General features: G+C 40.3%; 1 protein-coding gene across 1 annotated transcript in view; it reads right to left on the bottom strand.

The window, feature by feature from the left end:
- Positions 1-6,115, bottom strand: part of ARHGAP18 (Rho GTPase activating protein 18) — a 295,486-nt gene extending 289,371 nt beyond the window's left edge. Inside the window, exon 1 of the mRNA XM_059177588.1 lies at positions 5,673-6,115. Within this exon, the coding sequence (XP_059033571.1) occupies positions 5,673-5,716 (44 nt within the window). The 5' untranslated portion in view covers positions 5,717-6,115. The remainder of the gene's footprint in view (positions 1-5,672) is intronic.
- Positions 6,116-17,415: the final 11,300 nt, after the last annotated feature.

Below are 17,415 nucleotides of genomic sequence, written 5' to 3'. Positions count from 1 at the left end.
ACCATATAATCTGGAAATTGTTATGATCAAATACTTGAAAGTAGAAAGCCCCAATAAATCACTCTCACTGTAGCACAGAGGCCCGAATCGGGGGTGATTGCTGGAGCATGCTTAATGGACCCAGTGAAAGAAGTTGACCACAAAACAGTGACCAGTGGGATGGGTAGCAGGAAAAAAAAAAAAAATTGAGAGGCTTTTCTGATTTTGCAAAGCTATTCTTTCCTATTAGATGGGGAAGAAAGAGCGAAGGAAGATTTCTCCCCTGTCTCACTTGGGAGACTTTAGAACAGGTAAGATCCTTACCTGAGTCAGGAGACAGAGCAGGAGAAGCAAGCAAGCTTGGAATAAGACCCTATTCTTTTGTGGATTTGTTGAACTTCAGACATTTGGGGAAAGATAAAGTGTAGTCGCAAATGTTTGTTTAACAGTGTAACTTATATGAAACCACTCTGAAAACTTGAAAACACAATGCAAACTACTAATATTTTTAACAGTAACCAATATGTGATGCACCTGTAAAAGGTAATGCATGTCAAAACCAGAGTAGGGGTGAAATGGTCACATTTTTAGGGAGCCACAGAAGACGACGGCCAGATTGCCCCCCTACCAATAAGTACCCCTGGGAAGTGAAGGCCTATCAACACATACCTAGAAAAATAAATGTCTGGTCTTCTCAGCTGCAAGATTACTCTTGGCCCAGGCCACTGCAGGCCAGGCCTCCCTCCCAAAATCACTGGACTAATGTTAGTGAAAATAGTCCAGAAACAGCTAGAAAGTTCTAGTACCATCTTCTCAAAAGCAGGGACAGTAAACAGCACAATTTACATCTAAATTCAAAGGGTCAAATTCGGCTTTCCTAATCCCAAGGGATGTCAAGGAATTGATTTGAGACAAGGGAGGGGATGGTTTATTTTTAAGATTATTTATTGAACAAGGGGGAGGGCCAAAAAGAGAGAAGAGAAGGGGAGGTAGGGAGTGAGGGGGGTGGGGAGAGAGAGACTGATTCTCCTACAGACTCTCCCCTGAGCTTGGAGCCCAACACTGGGCTTGATCTCATGACCCTGAGATCACCATTTGAGATGAAACCAAGAGTGGGACACTTTAACAACCGAGCCACCCTGGCACCCTGGGAGGGAATGGTTTATTAAGACAGCATTCACTGCAGATCATAGAGCCCCAGCATCTGGGGTACAGTGAAATATTTAATGAAAAAAGAAGGGACTGACTCTATGGCACAGAAACTGTTTCATTCAGATTAGACTAGACATTTTCTAGTTTACTTAAACCTACAGCTGTTTTATCAGAATACCCAGAATAAACTAGTTTCCTAAAAATAATATACTGGCTTCAAAAAGGATTCAGGCAATAGATAACAAAAATATTCCATGTCAAATTGAGTGGCAAGATTGTGGAATATTTCATTTCTTTTGGGAGCAGGTCCCCGTATTTCCCAAGTTTTCTATAGGACACCTACCAAATATATTATAGGGATTAAGCTTCGGTGGTAGGATTATGATTTCATACTTTTGGGAACATTTCTGTGTATTTTTTAGGTTTTCTATGGCAAAAATACATCACTTCTGTCATCAGAAATAAAATGTAATTTGCAGAGGAAAGAAAGTCATTCATGCCGGCTTCTTCCTCCTTGCCTCCTTAGTTCAAGCTACTTGTGACACCTCCTGTCTGTGACATAAATTCCAGCTTTCTCTCTGGCCCTACGGTGCCTTCTCCATTTAGCAGCCATAGTGTTCCTTTAAAATGTAGAGTCCTCCAGTAGGTTCGCTGCACAGAGAATTCAGTCTCTGCAAGACCCATGCACCTGGCCCTGGCCTATCCCTCCCTCTGATTTTATCTCCTAATTTACTCCTCCCCCCACACCTGTCCCTAATTCCTATCCACTCCTACCCCTGTCTACCACCACACCTTTCCCTAACCCTCTCTCTCCCCAATGCCTTTCTCCTCCCAGCCATACTGTTTTACATCTGTCTCTAGAACAAACCAAGCAACCAGGAACAGGTCCGCAGACTTCACCTCCATACTCGTCCCAAATCAAAGGCTGTCTCTTCAGAGAGGGCTTCCCTGAGTGCCCTCCCGGGAGACACATTCCATACTATTTCTTGTTCTGCTCTTCACAGCACTTACAAGGACCTGGTATTATTTTATTTATGGTCTCCCTCCCCATTTGAACCACCATCCTCTCCCTTTATAAACCCCTTGAGAACTGGAACCTTATTCATCTTGTTCAAACATCTGTCCTGAATATTTCCACAGAGCTCGTCCTATAGATGCACAATGAACTTTGGTAAGGGGGTAGGGGTTATCAGCTGGCAAGATTTTATCTGCACGTTGCCTTCAAGCTTATTTTATGCTGTATTTGAGGAAGTGATTAAGATGGCACATTTTCTTTCTCAGCACACCATGACATCACTGTTGCTAGACTGTTGTGATATATGGAAGTAGAAGCAGAAAATGAGGGTTATCATTCTTCTTTCCTATGCTTTTCCCAGGGGCTACTTGGAACTGAACTAAGAGATTCGCCAGGTTAACTCTGCAATCTTTTTTTTTTAACATGTGATCTAACCAAGACATTCAAACACAATAGCTCAAGAAACTTCAAGATAAAGGAGGGAGTGGAATGTAGATACCTGTATATTCCCCAAAATGCAGATATTCAGATAAAAACTGGATTTGTACTCTTATCTTCCCAATGCTAAGCTACTCAGCAGAAAACAATGTCACAGAGAAACAAAACCAGACCTATCCTCACACCTTAGGATGTCTTTGTATTCCCAAATTAAGTTCCTGCCAGTGACAACCTGAAAGTTGCTGGCAGGCCTAAAAGCTAACTATGCCCTTGAAAAAGGCCCAGAATTCCTGGGATTTGGTACATAAATATATGAAGTCTAGAACTAGTTTGATGTCTCGCTTCTTGTCTGGATTCCAGTTAATATTGAGAAATACTAGTTCTGTATGGGTACATGGGTACAGTTATCTTCTCCTTAAGTTGCTGAAACCCAAGCTAAAAGTTGTCCTAAATAATGGAAAACACATTTATCAAATCAAAAGCAATCAGTGACTGACCCCTTTCATGGCCCTCAAAGATAGTTGATGAGCTCTTTTTAAACTGCCACAGAAAATCTGACAGGAGGGATAGCTGAGAAAGTTCCATAAAATTATTAAAATGAAAACATTTCTGATCATGTGGCTCCTCTATTGAAAACATGAGATTTATCCTGATCTAGGTTTTGAGAATCAACATGTTGCAGCTGAAGTGGGTTCGAATCCTAAACACTACTTGAGCCTGTCTCCAAAACAGGGGCAGAAATGGAGAAGCAGATAGAAGTTCTTATTTAATGAAGGAAAAGACTGGAACACACACCTACTAGGACTGAAGTACTAGCACTATTCGATTGTTAAGAGGAAAAATGAAATTCATTCCATTTCAAGTGCTTCCTTCACAGACTGAGGGAGTTTGTGACAGCCCACCTGTTTCCTATCTGATATGGAAGAGCCGTGAGACAGGGACAGGTTAGTAACAGATAATAAAAGGGCAGGATGGCCCCACCACCACTCTCAACTCTTCTAAAGGGGAACATAATGACTGGCACTGGGATCCACAGGGGAGAAGAAACCGAATGGCCTACCTAAAATCCAAATGTAGAATAACTTTGTTTCCTGTTTTCTTCTTCCAACTGATCATTAAGACACTGTTCCAGGTGATGACTGACAGTAGTCCTGAGTATTAGAACTTTCTAACTAGAACCAGAATGATCACTGCTAATTAGGCAGGGGACAAAAACACCTCTCAGAAACACCAAGAACGAGAAGAGGCGGGCCTCCGATGACAGTTTCTCTCAATAAAATCCTGGGTCTTTTGGAGCTTCGGAAAAGGGCGCTTCTTACGTCAACTCCACGGAGGGACACCCGGACTGGTGCTCAGCTAGTGTGAATCTACAAACATGAGAGGCCAGACTATTACCCTCAGAGTCCCTGGATACCTTTTGTCTTGCCGCAGGTCAGCTGTGAGTTCAGAACTTCAGGGTGTCAGGACTGTATAGAGCTGGGAAGTTTACACCAGAAAAGGGAGGAAGAGATGGATTTCTCCCAGTTCCCAGGCTCATAATGGGACTTTATAGAACTCTGTGCCTTCTGTAGAACAAAGCCTGTTAACTCAAGGCAGTTGGTTCCAGTCCCTACACAATAAACTCGAAATAGGAAGGTGTAGGTCTGGGCGGCCTAGCTCCCACACACTGTCGTACTAGAGGTTGTTCACTTGTTCAGAGTTAAATGGGCCCACAAGGGAATGCATCACACACACCTGTTGTTAAAACGGAAGGTGGCTTTAGGGGAGGATGAAATAGGTGCAGGAAATTAAGGCACTCATCGTGATGAGCACTGAGCCCTTTGTAGAAGTGTTGAATCACTATACTGTACACCTGAAACCTAACACTGTATTTTAATCATACTTGAACGTAAAAACTTAATTAAAAATTACTGACTAAACATCACCCCCTACTAAAGAAGGCCTTAAAAGCAATAATCTGTCCAGAAATTCTAACTTTTTTCCAAATATTTCCATATCTTTTTCCTTCCTCTATGTTTGGGTCCTTTGCTGTCATAGAGAAACAGCATACTGTTTTTAAGTGAGTTATTAATAAATTTATCTCTAAATTGAGGAAGTAAATTTAACAGCTGATTAGAAAGAAAACATTTCTCTGCCCCATTTGATTTCCATCACTATGTTATGGAATACTTGTGGACCTCCTCTTGCTTAGTAGGTTGGGGTTAATTGAGAAAAGTGACCCTTTCTCTCAAAACCTCCAGTTTAATTAACAGTAATGGAAACTGTAGCCACCATTCCATGACATTTTGGACAGTTTCTTTGGTAGTGCAGGGCTTACATTTATTTGAATGCTCTCTTTATGTTCTGAAAACTTTTTTCTTTTACATGAAGATCCATCTAAAGATGTTGACTCCAGCTTTCACCAAAAATATAATTTGCAACCACGAAGTTGATTTACATGTTTTTTACTCTTTAGCTGATGCCTCTGTGGAGAAGCTATCCTGTTCAACACCCAAGGACATGAGGGGTGCTAATTTTTTTTTTTTTTCTTTAAACTTGTGGACTCCTATTGATCTCTCAGGAGTAAAACCCTGAACATTTTGTTTTTACAAATAACCTGATACCTGTAGAATGAACGTTTCCTTTCCAGTCCGCTGAAGTTCAATGCTGAGCAAGGTTGATGCTGAATTTTAATATGACTCTCCCTCGGCTATAAGTGAAATTTAGAAATTTCACTTACATTTTCATTTTAAAAAGGCTGCCAATTACAACATCCACTTGCCTATATGTATCTGCCTGGAATATGCCAGATTTTTTTTTTTTTTTGTACTTTTAACCTCATTTTGTAAACAGAGACCCAAATTTTACCAAGCAAGTGGGGGACAGGGATAAAAATAACAAGAGGTAATAAAGAACACTGACGTTTATTTCAACTTCATCCTCCAAGGATTTTTAAAATCACACAAAAAGTCCTTTTTCTCAGTCTTCGTTAAAAGCAAACCTGCAATGTGAGAGCAAGGCTAACAGTTACAAAACCCTTCCCAGCTGCGGATTTCAGAGCTAGCAAAAGCACTGAAAAGAGAAAAGCATGCAAAGGAACCCCCCTTACCTGAAGTGAAAGCAGTACACCAGCTTGGTGACTACTGTAACCATCTTTCCCAAGTCAAGAGCCGGCAATGCCAGAGTGCCAAGAAGTGAAAAAGGACGCGAGGTTTGTTTTGGAGCGGCTGCCAGAATCTTGCCAGGTCCTTTCTCCCGGGACACACCTCCCCTCTCTGGCTCCGAAGACAAGCGGCTCTCGCTCGCCCTTCACGGTTAACCACAAGCCCGTCGTTTGTGCTCCATCATCCAGCAGCTGCTGGAAGCACCGGGCTGCAGCGTGCACGCCGGGGTGCTGAGAGGAGCCCCGCGCGGAGCAGGCGGAATGCAGCCCGGGAGAGCCCAGGGCTGCGCGGCCGCAGCTGACGATCCTAAAGCCGTATGTTACTGGGCAGAGAGCAGCTTTCCAGGAACGAGGACCAGCTGCGGCACAGCCCCGGCGCTTCCCCGAGCCCAGGGCAAGCCGGAGCAGGCGGAGAGCTCAGGAAGCCGCCCGGCTACTGAGCATGCTCGGCTGGTCCCCGGCGCGGCGAGGGCCTTTCAACCGGTGACTTCTCTTCCTGATTTGAGAAGGGGAGAAGGCAGAAGTGTGCAGGGGTGAGATTGAGTGGAGGTGATTTCGTCAACGTGGAGATGACCTGCTCCCAACCCCCCCCCCAAAAAAAAAGAGATATATTGCATTGCAATTAGCAAATATTATCGATTAGATTGATAAAGATGTTTGGAAGCTATCAGTACTGTTTAGTCTTTCTGCACAGTTAAGCTGTCTCTGGGGTCAAGTATGTAGTGTAGGCAGTGAAAGGATTTTAAACCTAGAAAATCACTATCACTCAAAGGTTTGGAATGAAATTGCCTGCATTTGAAAGTCTGAGTAAGCAATGTGTCATAAATCAGTTGATATGTACACAATGAAATCTGCCTAAAGACAATGACCTTCTTAAGAAAAACATTTTATAAGGTGTGCAATTTTTGAGGTTTAAATGTTAATTTATATCATAATAACTTACATTTTGAAGTTTAAACCTTTCAGATGGCAAGCTTCAGATACCAGGGAGTGTTGCTTGTTGCTTATTCACGACTGTAAACACAAATCCTTTTTCAGGGTTTGGTAAATGACAAGTACTCCATAAATGCTTGCTAGAAGATGAGTTGTGGGTTAATCTGTAAATGGCACAGGCAGGCTGACGTCCTTGAATTTGATATGAACTCTTAAACTTCTCAGCTTCGTGTTTCGGGCAGAGCAAGTATTTGAAAATAGGAATACACGTAACGTCTGTTTTATAAGTGTCCAACACATAAGCAAATTAGTTTTAAAAATGATTTTCATTTTCTTGTTGTTGTTTTGTGTGTGTCCCTTTTCTTCTTTTTCCAGCCCTCTAAGATAACTCTTAGGCAGCTGAGCCAAACCCAGAGCATGTTCTCTCTGCTACTGTTGAAACCAGGGACATTGACTCTCCGTGGTTTGCAGATAACAGAATTATTTCATTTTGAAAAACTTTAAGCCAGTCATTCCTGCCAAGTCTGTGGAGGGTGAATCCAAGAGGCACTCATGGCTCAAAGCTGGGCCTGTGAAAATCCAGACAGAACACATGGGTGAGCTGAGAGTCAGGTGTTTCTGAAATCCTTACCAGGTATTACCTCGGCCCATTGATACAATCCCTTAGGCAGGAAAATTCCCTCTCTGTTACTCCCCCTTCCTCTATCCTTTGACCACCTTTTCTTAAGTTAAGAGTCCGTGTCTCCTGAGTGCTTCTTGAGTCCAGAACATTTCCTAGCTCCCCTCTCCTATGTCTCTCCAGTGCAAACTTTTATAACCAGGCTTCCTGGATTGTCCTCAGCTAAATCATGCCTCACCTACCACCAGTGGTGAATTTTTTTTTTTTTTTTAGATTTTATTTATTTATTTGACAGAGAGAGATCACAAGCAGGCAGAGAGAGAGGAGGAAGCAGGCTCCCCGCTAAGCAGAGAGCCTGATGTAGGAGCCGATCCCAGGACTCTAAGATCATGACCTGAGCCGAAGGCAGAGGCTTAACCCACTGAGCCACCCAGGAGCCCCCAGCGGTGAATTCTTTAAGGACTGAAATAATGCTGGCTATTGGCATCTATACAGTTGTCTACATTTGCACAATTACTGGTTTTACATGTTTTCAGATTGGTTGAGGCACCCTAGGGAGTCCTTCTAATTGTACTGATCAATTATAAAATTGGTGGAGTTAATTTAGGGATATTTCCTAAAAGTGATTCCAGAACGAAAAATAATTTTTTCAATCAAGCCAAAGACTTCATAGCTGGAAAAGCAGATGTAGGCCTATTTGTGCAGACCCGATAAATATAGATAACTAGGGTAGAGTAGTTTGGTCTTTAATTCCTGCTTCTCTACCCCAAATAGTAATAGAGATGGAGGCATATCTATCCTTACCACGGGTCCTATGGATACACACATTTTATTTCATAGCAAAAACTCCTTATACCGTCTTTCTCATTAATGCCCTACATTTTTTTTCTTTTTGCTATTCATCATTTTGCAGTGAATCTTGTTCTCAAAAACTACCCAACCAGCCCCTCTGTTTTAGTCCCTTACTCTTCAATTCTTTTTCCATACTTCCCCTAAATTCTCTTCCTAAAATTCCTTTATCATTACAGTGAATTTTGTTAGGTGTCTTGGTAAGTCCTCCCAGGTTTCTCCTAGTAGATCCCCAATTATGATTATTTATTCATTCGTAAATAGTCCATTTGCCCAGTAATACCTTGACTGGTCTAACTGGTCTAATTTCCCACACCTTCACCATTCATTGGTTAAGAGATGGGTATGTAACCCAATTTTAAGCCATAAAGATGCTAAGAAAGTTTGCAACAGATGTCAGAAGTGTTTTTCTTTTCTCATAAGTGAGAATTATGAAAAACACTAATGTCTCATTTTCAAACAGGTTAAGCATGCAGCCCTTAATGTTACTGGGAACCATTCTTTTACCTTGAAAAGATTGTACTTGTAAAGAACCAATGCTGGGGGCGCCTGGGTGGCTCAGTGGGTTGAGCCTCTGCCTTCGGCTCAGGTCATGATCTCGGGGGTCCTGGGATCGAGCCCCCCATCGGGCTCTCTGCTCGGCGGGGAGCCTGCTTCCCCCTCTCTCTCCGTCTGTCTCTCTGCCTACTTGTGATCTCTGTCAAATACATAACTAAAATCTTAAAAAAAAAAAAAAAGAACAAATGCTCTACAAAGCAAAAGGCAGAGATGAAAAACCTAGGTCCTTGATGAATATCATTAAACTGATCCACCTACACAAATGTCTTCCTTACCTCACCTCTTGGAACGTGAGCCAATAAAATCTGTTGAAAGGCACTTTAAATAGTCAAAAGCCTCCTGCCTGAGATAAACTTTTTTTTTTTTTAATTTCTTATTCAAAATCCTAAAATGATTAAGAAATAACTAAATTTCTTAGCATAGCATTTGGAGAATGTTCTCCTGGTCCCATTCACATTTGTACATTTGTTTCCCATTATTTTCGGGTAGGCATTTTACATTTAAACTACTAGCTCTAACCATGTCATTTGCTGTCCCAGAGCACAGCCTGTCTTCGTCCTCCATTTTCTCCTACCAGTAACCAACTCTTCCTTCAAGGTCCAGATTAAAAGATGCTTTATCTGAAGTGGATTTTCAGAATTAATATTTCAACCTTCTATATTTTCATACATGTCACGTGTACCTCTGTGTGTAACTGTGGGTCCCTCAAGAAGCCGAGCCAAGATGAGATTAAATGTGCAACAACTTTATTAAGGAAAATATCTGAAAAAACAAAATAGGAAGAGAGCTGGACAAGACGGGGAGCCATCAGACTACAATCAAGTCTGACCCTGAGTGGAGAGAGAAGGAAGGGAGGAAGCTGGATGCAGTGTAGTTCTGTGGAAAGTTCAGGGAGGCTGTTGATGAATCCACAAGCCAAAGTCTTCCCTTGAAGGGATCCAGCTTCTCCCAGAAGTGAGCTGCTTCAATATCATTGCCACCATCGGTGGTTGCCTAGGAGAAGCCTGTGGGATATGGGGCTTCAACAAAAGAGCTATGTGACTGTCAGGGCATAGGAGCTGTGGCCTTAGTCACCTATGCTCTTTGTGTCTGGAAGGGTAGAAGGCACTTTCCCATGGCTGCCATGCTTTTCATTTATCGCTCATTCGATCTTGTCCTACATTCTATCTGTCATGTAGATGAGTCTCTTCACTAGATTATAAATTTAAGGGAAGGAATTGGGTCCACCTTTGTCCCATTATATGTTTCACATAGTAGGATCCCAGCAGTTTGTTACTCTGTTACTCAAGCTGAATTCTAGAATATGTGGCCTCAAACTTCTGTAATAATAACTCCTTACAAAAGTAATAGGGAAGGGGGCGCCTGGGTGGCTCAGTCAGTAAGCATCTGCCCTCGGGTCAGATCATGGTCTCGGGGTCCTGGGATCGAGTTCAGTGTCAGGCTCCCTGCTGAGAGAGGGAGCCTCCTTCTGCCTCTGCCTCCTCTGGTGCTCTCTCTCCTCTCTCTCAAATGAAATAAAAAAATAATAGAGAGAATGCTCCCCTAAAGTCTATGAGAATTTGCTTCCAGGAGATATTAAATACTATTCCATGACTAATACTTTTAAAGAGAATGAACAGTCTCAGTCCCCTGGCTACTAAACCCTGCAGGTCCACAAGTCTTCACACAGAAGTCCTACTCTGAAACTTAAGGGCCACAAGGCAGGGAAGTTGGGTACCTGCTGACTAATGCCCCATTTTTCACAAACTCAATCCCCAAGGCCCGTGGATTCCTGAACTTTTAGGTTATATTTATAATGTGCTTGGGTTCTTGACTGGGAAAATAAATTCCTCTGCCAGGTTACACTTTGTACTAATTCCTCAACTTTCATTTTTAGGTGATATGAGAGTGGGTCTTTCAGGTACCTTTTCCAGGTAAAAATAAGTTAAAAGTGATTCACTAAAGGGGGGAAAGATTAGAAAAATCTGTGATTACTTAAGGTAATTAAGTATTATAATTAAGCAAAGAGGAAAACATGTAAATATAGGTATTTTGGGGGCGCCTGGGTGGCTCAGTGGTTTAAGCCGCTGCCTTCGGCTCGGGTCATGATCTCAGGGTCCTGGGATCGGGTCCCGCATCGGGCTCTCTGCTCGGCGGAGAGCCTGCTTCCCTCTCTCTCTCTCTGCCTGTTTCTCCATCTACTTGTGATTTCTCTCTGTCAAATAAATAAATAAAATCTTTAAATATAGGTATTTTGGCATATTGTTACACTCCATGTTAATAGTGTCCTATGTATTGTTGTTAATTAGGGTCAACCAATTTACTTATGGTTAAGATAATAGTAATAATAATAATAATTAATAATAATACTTATAAGTCAGGGTCCAGTAAGGAGGCAGAAACCTCAATAATTTGAAAAGAGAGAGCTTACTATAAAGAATTATTATTGATTTTCAAGGAAAACTATTACAATGGAATAAAGAGCACTTTAAAGAATATCCTGTAGGAGACTAGGGCAGGCTGCTCTGGAACAATGATTATTTGGAGTTAAAAGTAATCAAAACCCTGCAAATGCAGGAAAAGCTCTCTTGCCTCCCCATAACTGTCTGAATTTACATAGAAAAAGAGAGTTTGCACCAGGAGCTATTAACAAAGACTTCCCTTTACCTAAAAAACTTATCTGCATAATAGGACAACTTGTTTTTCCAAATACCTACTTTCACCTTCCTGCTAATGAGATTTCTCTTCTTTGTATCCTCAAACCACCCGCCCCCACTTAGCCCATACAAGCTTCCTGTTGCCTCTTTGTCTTTGGAATGTCATGTCTATGTGTATTTCCCATATGTATACCCATTAAATGTGATTTTCTCCTTTTAATCTGTCTCATGTCAATTTGATTCTAAGTCCACCTAGGCGGACCATAGGTCAGAGGGAAATTTTCCACCCTGACAACCCCTAGGCTGAGGGGGTACCCAAGGAAGGAGGTCCTCCCTGAGACAGGGACCCAGCCTTTTTAGGATAGCTGTTGCCCACTGGAGGGTAGAGGAGTTTGCTGCTCTTCCAAAGGCCACAGTTAGTCCACACCAGCGAGATGAGGCTGACGGGCATGAACCATAGGGGCTGGGATTCCCATGCTGGAAGCTTCCTGCAGCAGTGCCAATGGGCTAAGCCTTGTATAAGGATCTCAGCATTGTGCACTGGGATACTGACATTTGCTGGGAGGCTGTGTCCAGACGCTGCTGTTGAACAAAGTGAGACAGATACCAGCTGAACTTACCAGAAAAGTCACCTGTAAGAGGTACGGTTGAACTCTCTGAGCACCCACACAATCCAAGTAAATCCATAGGGTGAGGATGCGCCACTGAACTTCCTGATCTCGGGCTAGCTGGAGAGCTTGCAGAACTCATCCGGGAGACATTGCCTGGAGATGGCGAGCTGCCCCTGGATGATGGAGAACCTGCTCCTATGAACGCAGAACTCACCTGCTAACTCCTGGGGGTTACCGCTGTACTTACTGCTGGAAAGCCTAGTGAGATACTTTGGGAACATACTGCAAAGGTTTTTATGGGAATGTTGCTGAAACCCATGAGCTCCCCTTAAATGCTCTGCATGCCAGCCTAACACTGGAGAGCAAGAACACTGGAACACTTGCTTCCAGGAATCCACAACCCAAGAAGGGACCTCCCTACCTCCTGCAGTGTCCCTCCAGCACCCTCTACTGACAAAGCTTAACAGATAGCAAGAGACAAATGTTCCGGTGTCACAAGCAGGCAATGAAGGATGGATTGGGAGCTGAGAGATAATAAATTAATAACTGACTGGCACGGTGCTTTTGTCAAAATCACTACTTTATATTGAGATTATCTCTTTATTCATTTATCTCTTCCACAGGCAGCTGATGGGTGTCTCAAAGGTAAGGATAATTTTTATATTTTATGTGTAGCATTGTGCCTGGCACATATTGTGTGTTTAACAAACATTTGTCAAAATGTAGTACTGCATATATAAATATTACATCCTGCAATAAAAGACTCACTTTGTCTGACAAGCATTGGGTCTACCCAAATTTAATTGGCATGAAGGGAGACCATTACTTTCATTATTTGGAATAATGCAATAGTGTTAACTGACACATTGCTCACCTGTAAAGTCACCATTTTCTAAAAATGAAATTTTTGTAGTCCCTAGGAATTTTGTTTGGCATTTACTGACTGGAAATCCTCCTCCATGAATCACTAGAGAGAAAGAAACTTCTTCTCTTTATAGGCAGATTATTCTATACAGAAACTTACTGAGAAAATGAGAAAAGTAATTATACTTGTAAGCTACATGATGTCCACCTTACATAGACACTAGTAAAATGGAAAAATAAAAATAAAATGATTCAAATATATAACAAGTTCATTGTGCTTAGGTATGCATCAACAAGATCCATTTTTGGTGATGTTCTAATTAAGAGACTAATTTTGTCTTATGTTGAAGATAGTATCTGTACTCAATGAATCTGGGAGTTGAATTGAGAGATGAATTTGCTTAGTTAATATCAAGTAGTAAATCAGTGCCTCCTATAAAACAGGGACCAAAATATAACTAAGGTATAGACTTAGCTATTGTAGTAATGGGACCCGATGGAACCTCAAAAATACAATGACTCAGAAAAGGTATAAATCAATTTCTTTCTGGTTTTTATGGGGTAGACTTTGTTCCATAAAGCCTTCCAGGACTCAGGTTCCTTCTTTCTTGTTGTTTGACCATTCCTTAGAGTATGGTCTTGTCCCCATGGTAGAAAATGGATCAGTGGCAAAAGTCAGACCATGCTTTTCTATCACACTGGCTTAGGGATTAAATGAGAGACACAGCAGCTGTTTATCACGAGTCCATCCAAAAAGATGATTTTGTAAATCATTTCTGCAAGGTGAGTGTTTTTATTCAGTTCAATGACAAAGCAAAGACATCTTCAGTTTCCCAGAGCAGTCACTTTTTAAAAATTTGAACAAAGATATGCTGTGTTTATATTGTCTTGAGCAGTGTCTCTTGGTTCTAGCCACCTAAAACAGAAAAGAAAGTAGAGGATAATAATTGATATATTATAATAGATACATATTATATATCTATTATAATAATAATTTCTAATTCCCTTGGAGAGAAATGATGTTGATGTTATACTTCCACTCAATTCCCTTGACTAGAGACTCACATGGTCCTAACTCTTCAAGGCAGGATGGGAAAGGTAGCCTCTAGCTGATTGGGGTTTGTCTTAAAAGAGAGGGCAGAAGAGAGAAAGAAATTTAGCAATCTCTACTACACTGAAATCTTTATTCTGATAATATTAAAATTGTTGCTTAGTGTTAAATACTTCTCATTTTAGAAACATGTTGAATACTTCTGTAATATTAGCTATTCTGAATATGTTAAATGCTTAGAGAATTGAGGTCAGCCTTTATAGTTCCTATTACCATATTTCATTAAATTAATATATATAGTCCACTAAAAAATATAAATCATTCACCTTTACACAATAAATTGTAGAAATGTGCCAGGAAATAAACAAGCATATTAAAAAATAAATTTTTTAAAATTGGATATTTCTAAAGAAACATAGCAGACTAGGAGCAGAGGTACAAAATTTAACTTGAAAGACAAAAATTATTTAACAACAGCAAAAAGTACACCAATATGGAGGAATGGGCTATAACATCATTCACTAATGTTTAAAAATTGTCATCCAGGGGAAAACAAAAGATATTAAGAACTAATAGGAACAAAGATACAATGTAAAAGTGTTTTAAAATCTCACTCTGATACAGTTAGTTTGAGTGAAAAAGTAATGACAGGAATAACCACAATTGAAGAAGCAGCATAAAATATTATACGATGATAGTTTAGAGACCTATGCAAACAAATGTGAAAACTTGAAATAGATGATTTTCTAGAAAGGTTAAAAAACAATAATTAATGACCCCAGAAAAGAGACAAGACCTAACAGATGAACAACCACACGAGAAACTCAGAAATTAATCAGACAAACTCCAAACCAAAAATGGTCCCATGGATAATAATATGTTTCAAGCTTTCAGTATGCAAAGAATTTCAGTGTTATTTAAATTGTTTCAGATACAGAGAAAGAAGGAAGTCCTCTGCATTATTCAAGGTTCTCCAGAGAAATAGAATCAACAGGATGTATGTATTAGTCAGCTCAGGCTGCCATAATTAGATACCATGGACTAGATGATTAACTAGAGCCTGGAAATCAGAAATCAGGGTCCCAGCACAGTCAGGCTCCGGTAAGAGCCCTCTTCTTGATTTACAGATAGCTGCCATCTTGCTGTGTTTTTATATAATGGAGAACAATGATGGAGAGAGTAAGCTTTTTGATGTTCCTTCCTTAAGGCCACCAATCTCATCATGATAACCCCACCCTCATGACCTTAATCTAAATCCTGTTACTTCCCGAAAGCCTCATCCCAAATGTCATCATAATGAGGGCTAGGGAGGGTTGGGTGGGGCATACAATTCAGTCCATAGCAATGTACATGGGGAGGGGGTGAGAGAGGAGAGAGAGAAAATGTTAATGCCAAAATCCTACACAAAATATTAATATATAGAATTTAAGAGAACAGTAATGGTGTAAAATAATATAACCAAGTGGAGTTCATTGAATGAATGCAAAAACAGATCAAAAATAGAAAATATATTTAATCCCATTTATAGGTCAAAGGATAAAAAGAAAACAAATATGATGATCTTAATAAAAGCTTAGTAGGACCATTTTTTTCTGGCGGGAAAAACAGAAAAGGGGGTCTTAGGCGCCTGAGAATATCGAGGAATCCCTGAAATGACAGAGCTGGAAAATGAGACTCCCTAATTATGTGTCTAGTTTAATACAAACCAAGTTCACACCTGATCTATGTACAAAACAGATAAAAAGAAACACAGCAAGGGCTGTGATGATATAAAATAGCACCCAATCTCCAGACTGGCCCAAGAGTGGTGTGTGCATAGGGCAGACCGTATAGCATCGCTTAGATTTGAAAACTGAACTCACAGTAGAACCATAGCCCACGGATTGCAATAGAGCTTTCAATCTGATGTTGACCAATTCCAGTCAACATAGTCCACAGGATTTTAAGAGGACCCAGAGTCTCACAGCATAATGTTCAAAATACCCATGATCCAACACAAATTTATAAAGGGTGCCAGGAAAAGATACGTAAAGGATAATATGTAAAAGACACATAAAGGAAAAGATACATAAAAGATAATCATCAGGGATGCCTGGGTAGCTCAGAAGGTTAAGTGCCTTCCGCTCAGGTCATGATCCTAGAATCCTGGTATTGAGTCCCACATCAGGCTCCTTGCTCAGCGGGGAGCCTGTTTCTCCCTCTTCCTGCTGCTCCTCCTGCCTGTGCTCCCTCTCCCCCTCTCTCTCTGACAAATAAACAAAATCTTGAAAAAAAAAAAATAATCATCAGATGCCAACCCCAAGACAATGAGATATTGGAATTAATGGACAAAGACTACTACTCAGGGATAAAACCAACAAGCATAGTGAAGTATGCAACAATGTGATGAATTTCAACTGCATATGTTAAGTGAAATAAGCCAACTCAACGGAGTGGGATCTGTGTGATCCCAGTTATACGGCAGTCTGGAAATGCAAAACTACAGAGATGGTGAACAGATCAGTTTTTGTCAGTGGTCATCAGTAGGGAGTGGGATCCTCCACAAGAGAAGGGCACAGTGCAATTTTTTGAGAAATGGAACTGTTCTGTGTGACTCCATGACTCTATGCATTTACCAAAGCTCAGAACTAGAAAGCAAATTGTGTGAGTTCACACTTTGTATATTAAAAAAAATTTCAAAATATTTTTAAATATTGCTCTGTTTTCTCTACCCAAAGAATAATTTAACTGTAATGATCCCACCTGTCTTACATGCGAATATTGTCCAGAATGTTCATATCGTGTTGTTTTTACAGCTACAAACTGATCACTGCATTTAGTGTTTTATATACTCAATTTTTAATGATTTACCAAAATGTAAAAACTTTTTTTTTCCTTCTCACATCTTATTGCCTTCTGCAATTACTATTCTTCTGAAATACTTTCCTTAAATAATTCATTCAACAACTTTTGTTAACAGTAAATTCCCTCAGGTTTTGTTTATCTTAATAGCCCTTCATTTTGACCTTACATTTGAATAATAGATTGAATCTAGCTTCTCAGTTTTTTTTCTCTGAACATTCTGAATATATTATTCCACCATCTTTTTGCTCCTAATGATGCTGTTTGTAAGTTGGTTTTTGGTGCCTCAGTGCTTAACATCTTCTTGTTTCTGACCTTAACTGATTACTTGTTTGACTTACAAAGGGTGGATTCCTATGTACGTTGAATTTGGAAAACTTCCTTATATACATCATTTAAAACCTTGCCTCTCTTATATTCTCTGTAGTGTCTTCTCATGGAATACCAGCTACGCATATATTAAACATTCTCATTCTCTGTGTCTATTCACTACTCTTTCACAGCATCTCTTTTTTAATTGTGTTGCTTCTGGGATAGTTTTCTCAGCAGAATCTACCAACTTGCCAAATCTCTTTCTATACTCATAAATCTTTTGTTTAATCCATTTAGTCATTGTTAAATTCCAGTGACTATTTCTTTTCTACAAACTTGGTTTTTTTCTTTATAAAAATTTTTTTTCATTTATTTATTTATTTAAAGATTTTTTTTTAATAATTATAAACATATA

Source organism: Mustela lutreola, chromosome 6, assembly GCF_030435805.1.
Source record: "Mustela lutreola isolate mMusLut2 chromosome 6, mMusLut2.pri, whole genome shotgun sequence".
Classification (NCBI taxonomy): Eukaryota; Metazoa; Chordata; class Mammalia; order Carnivora; family Mustelidae; genus Mustela; species Mustela lutreola.
Note: the sequence above shows the minus strand (reverse complement) of the source record. Positions and strands in the feature narration are given on the sequence as shown.